Genomic DNA, 8158 nt, shown 5'->3' on the forward strand with positions numbered 1-8158 from the left:
AATAAATAAATAAATAAATAAATAAATAAATAAATAAATAAATAAATAAAAAGTCGCCACAATGAGCCCTCTACCTACTCACCAGATGGCAAGGATTAGAAAGATTGACAATGCCAAGTGCTGATGAGGATGTGGAGCAGGTACAGCAGCTAATGAGCTATAAAACAGCACAAGGGAAAGGGGCTGGCAATTTCTTAAAAAAATGAACACACCTGTCCCCTGTGGCCCAGCAATTCTCCCCCTAGGTTTTTACCCATGGTGTAACGCAATCCCCATCAGGATCCAAAGCACTGCTGTGACCTGGGGGTTCCCTCACACCCTTCTACACTCGCACACGTCCACTGCAGTTTATTCATAACAGCCTGAAACTAGAAAACAGTCAAGTATCCACGCACTGTGAGGAACAAACACGCTGGTAGATCAGTCAGTGGAATGCTACTCTATGACAGAAAGGGAGACACTGCAGATCCATGCAACAATTCTATAAATGCCGAAAACATGGTGGAGACAGAAGCCTTTATACAAAAACCAGTGTGAAAGAAATGGCAAGCTGAACGGGCTGGCCTGCTCGAGTCCTGCTCCGTGCTCTGGGCTGGCACTCCGCCAGCTCTGGAGAGAACCTCTGGGTCCTGCAGCGGCATCCTGCCTGGTGAGAGGTCTATATGTGTGGGGAACTGCTGAGGCTGGACACCCATCATACATGCGGGGTTGGAGTGAGGCCAGCCCCGAGAAGAGAGCACCCAAGCTGGCCCCAAGAACAAGCTAGTGCGGCCCGAGGGCATGCAGTGCCCGAGGCGAGCCAGGCTGATGGGCCCGAGAACATGGAGTGTGATAGGCTGTTAGGCAGAGGGGTTTCACCTGACAGCAACCTGCAGCGGGTATAGATAAAAACACTGCAGCTGTTGGGTGGTTCATTTCTCTACTATGAGAGAGCACTCCACCTGATCTGAGCTTTCTGCATTTCCATTCTTGCCTGCCTTCCTTTCTTTTCTTTTTCTTTTTTTTGTACGGGGAATTGAACTCAGGACCTTGCACTTGCCAGGCAGACCCTGAGCTGATGAGCTGTATCCCTGGCCCCTTTATTTCTTCACAATCTTTCCCTTGGGAGCTGCTCAAGAGCTGCACTGGACATTGTATGCATGCCTAAGACCTAGGGCCATGCTGTACCCATTTAATCTCTCTCTGGAGATTAAGTAGCTAAAGTCAGTTGCATGGGTACTATATGCTTACACGAGTGACCCGTAAGAAAAGCCTCAGGTGCTGAAGGTCTGTTAAGCTTCCCTGTCAGCTAGCATTTCACATGTGTTGTCACCCACTATTCCTGCAACAATTAAGCACATCCCAGGCAAAGGGACCTCACATATGATTTCTCATAGCCTTTGCATGATGTGTCTCCTCCTGCTGAATCTTTTTTCTTTCTTCTTCTTTTTTTTTTTTACTGTCATCATGAATGTAAAACCTTTCTAGATCCTATGCACCACTGCAGGGAGCACCAATCCTGTGGGTAATCTGGGGAGCCCTTGACACAGTTATACACTATGACTCTAGTTATGTGAAATTCTAGAATAAGTACACTTAACTGTAATGGAAAATAGCAAAATTATGATTGCGCCCAGTGGAAAGATGGTAGGGCCTAGCTAGAAAGGGCCTGAGGGACACTGCAGGTAATAATAATGTTCTGGACCAGCGACGGTCAACCTTTTAGAGCTCTCGACCACTGCTGTTCTCGACCTTGATGTGGTTGGGTTGCACTGGTGAATGCACTTGTCAAAACTCAGCAAAAGTACACTTGGGGTTGTAGTAGTTCACTGTGTGTCCATTTTATATCAAAAGAAAAAAACACTGAATTCTAGTTGAAGTATTTAAGGGAAATGTATCAATGCCTACTATTTATTTCATATGTACCCAAGCAATAACAAACGGACAGATGGAAGGATGGATAAAGATATAGGGAAGAGTTCACTGCCAAAATCTAGGGGATGGATATAAAAACATTCCAAGTAAAATTCTTTGAGTGTGGTTCTATGTTTGTAATTTTTTTTTTTTTTTTTTTTTTTTTTTTTTTTTTTTTTTTTTTTTATGGAACCGGGGATTGAACTCAGGCCCTTGTGTCTGCCAGGGAAGCGCTTATTCCACTGAGCCATCTCCTTGACCCCTATGTTTGTAATTTTTAAGATGAAATATTGGGGGAGAGTCTTCAATCATATTACATGAAAACAACGTAAACTCTGAACACACGGGCCCACGTTTGAAAGCATAGACGCAGGTGCTAGCCCTGCGAGGGCTCCTGCTGCCTTTTCCAATCTTCTCAAACTCTGCCCACTCTTGGGTCAGTTCTCTGATTAACTACCTTAGAGGCAAATGCTGTATTTTTGTTAACTCCCTGCCTCTTCTGTTCCTACTCCTGTACCTGGTAACCCTTTTGTGGACTCCAGGGAGACAGAATTTTTTAAAGACTTTTCTTCTTTGAGAACCACTTTTAAAGACACTGGCAGAGGTCTTGAACTACGGAGAAAGGGCTTCGAGAAGCAGGTCCCTAACAGCTGGGCACGCTGCCCTTAACTGGTAGCAGGGCTCTGAATTTGACCCTTAAGCTACTGTGAAAGTCCCACTCCTCCCCTGGGAGGGAGGAAAGCAGCTGTCTCTGCCCAGTGGTTTGTAAAAATAAAAATCAAGTAAGATAAATGCTACTTTGTGGCCGGGGAGATGGCTCAGTGGAATAAGCGCTTCCCTGGCAAATGCAAGGGCCTGAGTTCAATCCCTGGTTCCACCAGAAAAGAAAAAAAAAAAAAAAGGAGGCTGGAGAGATGGCTCAGTGGTCTAAAGCACCTACTTAGAACAAGCTAAGCTAAACAAAGCACAGGGACCACGGTTTAACCCCCCAGCACCACATGCCAGCCAGCCCCGCCCCCAGGTGGGCTGAGCTGGCCACACACACATACACACACACACACACAATAAATAAATGTAAAAAAAAAATTAAAAAAAATAAAAAATAAATAAATGCTACTTTGTTCCATTTATCCTACTAGTTTCTTTTGTCCACTGAAAAGAAACTTTTGTCCTCTCATTTTTTTGTTCTTTGTAAAGTCTTTTTTTTGTCAAACTTTGTTCCTACGTCTTGTACTCTGAACAACATTTTGGCCATTCTTAAGATCACAATATACAGTATATTAAGCATTAATATTTTCTATTCAATTATGAAATTTTGTTCCATTTTTTCATAGATGATTTTATTTTTAAATTAATATCTACTTATATTAAATAAAAAGTTAAAAATAAAGTACAGAGGAAAAAAGGAAAAACTCTCAGAGGAAGGCCAGAGAAGCATCCTTCATTCCAGGGCAGTGCAGACATCTCTTTTTTTTTTTTTTAAACTATTTAGGATATTTATAATATTGCTCTTTCTGCTTTAGCCCCCCAAATTTCTCCTCTGAGGTCAAAGAGGTTCATGTCTTGCACTCATACTAAATGATCAGATGCAAACTTTGTTCCTGCAGCCATTGTCAAGCTGGATATCACCACGCAAGGGTACAGTGCCAGGCTTTAGAAAGACACAGATCTCAATCCAGCTTTTCTCATTTGCTCTGTCTTGTCACTGTCTGACTGTCTCTGGTGGGTACTACACACTGTCCCACAGGCAACTCCTTGGCTCCTTGGTCTGGGGCAGGGCAGGGGAATGCCACCCTAAGCTCTCCTCTCAGACCCTCTGGATGAAACTGGGAGATGGATGCGGCCTGGTGCTACCTTACCCCCAGCAGGGAGCCCACGCGGTCTGTACCCCACAGGTCCGTGAGTGTCATGACAGAAGCCAGGTATTGCTCAGTGTCCTTCCCTGCAGTTGGCCCCAGTCGAGTCCAGGCCATCTCCCCTGCCTCCACCCTGTCCTCAGACCCCCCACAGTCCCAAGCCCCTGCTGACTTACCATCATGGATGAGCAGGTGTGGCCGCAGCCCTCGTTCCTTTAGGATCTGGCAGGCAGCTGGTGCTGGGGCAGTCACTTCCCCCTCGGAGATGTCGAACCCCAGCCGCTGAAGCAACCCCACCAGCTTTCCCCGGGACCTCTGTGACTCATTGGTACAGAATCTCACCTTCAGCTGGGACTGCTTCAGTCTAATGAGAAAAAACAGGTGAGGGTGCTGTCAGCATGTGGTGTGTGGGCTCCTGGAAGAGACCCAGAGCATGACACTTCCCTAAAGGCAAATGGTCAAGTCCCGAGAGGGTGAGATCACCATGAGTCCCCGAGATGGCCTTAACTGACCCCAGGTATGCTCAGGGTGGGATTTATGAACTGGAGTAGCCCCCCCCCCTTCTTTGGACCATGCCCCACAGCCCCCTGTTCCTCCTACCAGACTTAACATACCCAAACTCCTGAGGGCACCCTTTTCTCCTCCTGTGCCCCTTCCTTCAACTGGGACACATTCGACACCCTCAACCTGGAACATGTTGTAGGCAGCCCAGTTAGAAAAAAAATATTATAGGCAGTCAGACAGGGCTAGGCCCTCAACTGAGATAGCATGGCAGACAAGATACCATACAGCTGTAAGGGGGAGATGGGTGCTCTTGCTGTGGGCAGACCTAAAGTCCAAAGACTGAACAAATGCTTACCTTCCTAAAGATAAGTATCTGGAATTGATCATCACCTGGAAGTCAGGAAGAACCACTAATCCAACTGCTACTTGCTACTGGATAAACTCCTGTTCTATATTCCTGCCTGCTTGCTATGTGACTCACTTCCCCATTTGAGGACTTAATCAATTTTACCTGAGCAATGGTGCTTGTAACCTTATTGGTTGACCATAGTTTTGTCCTACCTCATGCCCACCTAAGCGAGTTCCCATGTTCTCTTAGACCCACCTTACCACATGGTTTTACTCTATAAAAATCCCTGAAAGACAGCTTCCCGGGGCAACTCGCTCAAATCCCTCTTCTGTCTCTCTCTAAGATGAGAGCTTTCTTTCCTCCAATAAATATATGCTGCTACTAACCTCCATTTGTTGCTAAAATCCATTTTTCGGTATTAGAGAAAACGAACTTGTCCAGGCACCTTTCAGGTTGGGAGTTTCACCCCCGTATGTCACTACTGCCTCTCTACCTGTGCCAATCCTAGCCCTACCTCAAGGCCGCTCAGCACTTAACTTCACCACCCCACCCGACTTGGACTGGCTCGAGGTCACCTTGGGATGTCCAGAGCTTGTCTGTAACTTTCCACAACACTCAGTATCGCAGGTTGCACCTGAGCTCTGTATATCCATGCCTCATCCACACCTTATCAATCATGGGCCATGGTTCCCACAAAGGACAAAGGCTGAGGGGTCTAGCTGGGGCCCAGCTCACTGCTGTTGGTGAGGAAGGTTTGCCAACAGTCGTGGTGCATGGATGGTTCCGGGCTGGACAGAGAGAACTCACCCCATGCAGACCCAAGGTGGAGGGAGGATGCACCGCCAGCAGCAGTGCTACCCTTTCCTGGTGGGCGCCACATGGGACAAAGTTCCCAGAACACAAAGCCACAAAATGGATGCCATTCCACCTTCCTACAAATGACTGAGCATCTACCAAGTGCTAGTCACACAGCACTGCAGCCGTGAGCACAGGCAAGGACCCTTCTCCAGGCCACAGTCCAAGGTATGAGGTGGGAGGCAGGCAACAAACAAGAAAGCCTCAATGGAAAGGCGATTTGCCATGGAGGTGAGAGTCTGTAAAGGACACAAATAGGATGAAAAGACAGAAGGCTCTCAGTGGAGGCCGAGAATCAGGTTGGGCCTTCCTGGGGAAGCAACCCTGGAGCTGAGACCCTGGAAACCAAAGGCACTGGGCAGGAGGTACAAGAAAGGCAGAGGGAAAAGTGGGCATGGGCAGTAACCAGGGCAAGGCCTGTTAGTGCAAGGAGAGGTGCCTGAGGGCCTGGTGCCCACCGGTAAGGGCCCACTCTGTGGGAGGAGGGCACAAACACAGGCTGCACAGCCTGGAGGTGGGGCCTAAGGCAATGGGGACCACCCTGCTAGCTCCCTGGTCCAGGTCTCCGGGGCTGGGACAAGCCCAGACTTGCCATGACTGGACCATAACTGGCATTTTCATAGATCTACTGCGTGGCATCACGGGGAAAACCCAGGCTGCAAGCCCTAGGGCCAACAAGGCACATTTAAGAAAACCCAGCACAATTAACCCACAGTGCTAATGGTCACAGGGTCTAGGTCGCAAACATGTCACTCAACTTGTCCATCTCCCTGGCCTCCAAAGGCAAAGGAGGATGTTCTGATGTTTCACATATCTTTTCACTCTTGGATTTCAATAACCTAAATCTTAAATGCATAACTCACAACTTACTAATCAACACTCACATAGAAGAATGTGCTCACATTTCCATTTTACAGATGTAGCCCCACCCAAAGGAGCCCAGAAATGATACACAGATCAGATCCAATTGCTCAGAACTGAGGCTTGGAATCAGTCTCTACCAAAAACTCAACCAGTTTCTCCCACTTTCTGGCGAGAAAACCAAGTCCCGGAAGGGTCCAGGGCTTTCTGTTCCTCCTCTTAAGGATATGGCTGATTTCTACTTCACCCCATGTGGCTCTTAGAACTCTGTGTGGGGAACAGAAGTTAGTGCCTCCGAGAGCTGTCCTACTGAGAGAGAGGTCGTATCCCATGTGAGTCTCTGAGGAGGTTCCTGGAAAATCTAGTCCCAAAATCCAGGCCACACAGAGGGAAAAGCAGCCCACTGTTTTGAGCAGGCCCGTAAATGGGCTCTAATCTCTAGAATAGAACGACAGCTTGGGGAAAAGGAATACGGAGTAGAAAACGAGGCTGAAGTAGAGAACCACCAAGACGGTGGGATGGAGCCAGGCCCCCGCCTCTTCCTAATGTGTGGGGGGAGGGAACAACTCCAGGTACAACCTGAACCTCATTGACAATCAAAGGATGGGGTCTGTCCAGCCTCCATGCCACCCCCAGTGCATGGCACATGGCAGCCCCCCATAAGTGTTTTCTGAATGACTGATGGAGAAGTCTAAATGACCTCACCAGCTGCTTCTCTCAGGCTGTCCTTGAGCTTGTAATCCCCTTCCCAAGCCCCAACAGACATAAGCAGGCATCATGGAGCCTCTGGACTCTCCCAGCCTGGGGGCTGCCAGGGGCAACTTTGGAAGAAGTCTGTAGACCAGCTGATAGCAGAGGGAACACAGACCCAGATGCTGAACACGTCTTGTTCTGCAGCTCAGGTGATTCATTCCTTTCTTATTATTTGTCTTTCCTAATCAGAGGTTTATGAATGATCAATTACATTTAGTGGTTAATTGCCCTTCATAAAGATAGCTTTTTTTATTTTAAAATTAAGCAGTTAATATATTGTAACTAATAGCATCACCTTGTACATTATGGGCAAATCTTCATTGATTGGTGTCTGGAATGTGTGATTTGCACCCAAGTTAATGGAGCAGTTGAGTGAAGAAGTGCAGGGGGTCCCTGGGGACTAATTATTGCTAATGAATGATGATGTGACCTTCTCAGAACAGTGAACAATCGGTGTCGCGGTGAGATGGCAGAGCCTCACATCTGTCACTCCAAGCACAAGTTTAGAAGTGGATGGAAGGGAGTGAATCACAGGACTCACTTGGGATACTTATGCCTGAGTCTCCCTGGAAAGAGCAACATCAATTTATCCAAGCGATATGTTTTGCAAGTCCACGTACTAGTGTTAGAAGTGCTGTCCATCCCTGAAAATCTAGTAAGAAAATGAATGGCAATGCCCTCCCTCAGAGTCCTGCCCACACGGGGCCTCTTCAAGGGGCTCCTTCATCCTGGAGTGAAATATAATCACTGTTGAAATAATTGGCAAAATAGTAAAATATCAGCAGAGCGTCTCAGGAAGCAGCACGATACCTCCACTCAGGGGCCATGACCTAATTTTGTCCTCCTGCTCTGAGGGCAGAAGGTGGTTTGTCGTTTCACATCCCCAGGGCTGGATGTCCAGCTGGCAGGTGGCCCTCACTAAGCACCAGCTGATCGAGCAGTCAGGCTTATGAGGCGAGAACCATCATCCTCGCACTAGAAATGGCTAAGTGAGGGGCTGGAGAGATGGCTCAGTGGTCTAAAGCACCTACTTAGAACAAGCTTAGCAAAGCATCAGGGACCGCGGTTCGATCCCCCAGCACCACAT

The 8158-nt window shown here is 47.6% G+C and overlaps 1 protein-coding gene across 1 annotated transcript in view; it reads right to left on the bottom strand.

The window, feature by feature from the left end:
• Positions 1–8158, bottom strand: part of Lhpp (phospholysine phosphohistidine inorganic pyrophosphate phosphatase) — a 158017-nt gene that overhangs the window by 137082 nt on the left and 12777 nt on the right. Inside the window, exon 2 of the mRNA XM_004625590.2 lies at positions 3926–4113. Coding sequence (XP_004625647.1) covers positions 3926–4113 — 188 coding nt within the window. The remainder of the gene's footprint in view (positions 1–3925; positions 4114–8158) is intronic.

Source organism: Octodon degus, unplaced genomic scaffold (assembly GCF_000260255.1).
Source record: "Octodon degus isolate 3935 unplaced genomic scaffold, OctDeg1.0 scaffold00010, whole genome shotgun sequence".
Lineage (NCBI taxonomy): Eukaryota > Metazoa > Chordata > Mammalia > Rodentia > Octodontidae > Octodon > Octodon degus.